The 538-nt window shown below is 30.7% G+C and overlaps 1 protein-coding gene across 1 annotated transcript in view; it reads left to right on the top strand.

The window, feature by feature from the left end:
• ZNF280C (zinc finger protein 280C) overlaps positions 1–538 on the top strand; it is a 53,821-nt gene that overhangs the window by 30,323 nt on the left and 22,960 nt on the right. The window contains exon 12 of the mRNA XM_077766151.1: positions 412–538. Within this exon, the coding sequence (XP_077622277.1) occupies positions 412–538 (127 nt within the window). The remainder of the gene's footprint in view (positions 1–411) is intronic.

Raw genomic sequence — 538 nt, 5'->3', positions numbered from 1 at the left:
AATACTTCCAAATCAAATAGCAAGATGAGATAAATTTCCTCTGTCATAGCCTGGGTGCTATTTAAAATCCAAAGAGAATACTCTATTCTATATAGCAGGGAAAACTTTCTAAGACAAGAGGTGTCAAAATTTGAAAATTAAAGCAAGGTGGGGGGATACTAAGTCTGAAAAAAAAAGAAGAAAAACTGGTTATATTTAAGAACCTATCCCTAAACTTTCAATAATAATTTTTCTGTTTTAAAGATTATACTTATTATTTTCAGTAATAGAATTCTTGGTTGTATAGGCAGCAGAATTGAATTAGCGTTACATAATATTCCTCTAAATAAATGCCTCATCATTGCTACTTTGATATAATTGCATGTCCATTATAAACTTTTAAGTTAAACTAAACCTTCTTTATATTTCTAGGTTTGCCAGTTCAGATCTTCAATATTTTCTGATGTAGAGAATCATTTTAGAGCATCTCATGAAAACACTAAGAACTTGCTGTGTCCATTTTGCCTCAAAGTTAGTAGAATGGCAACTCCCTACATGA

Source organism: Crocuta crocuta, unplaced genomic scaffold (assembly GCF_008692635.1).
Source record: "Crocuta crocuta isolate KB4526 unplaced genomic scaffold, BGI_CrCroc_1.0 scaffold1133, whole genome shotgun sequence".
Classification (NCBI taxonomy): domain Eukaryota; kingdom Metazoa; phylum Chordata; class Mammalia; order Carnivora; family Hyaenidae; genus Crocuta; species Crocuta crocuta.
The sequence above is the reverse complement of the archived record's forward strand: the minus strand, read 5'-3'. Positions and strand labels throughout refer to the sequence as shown.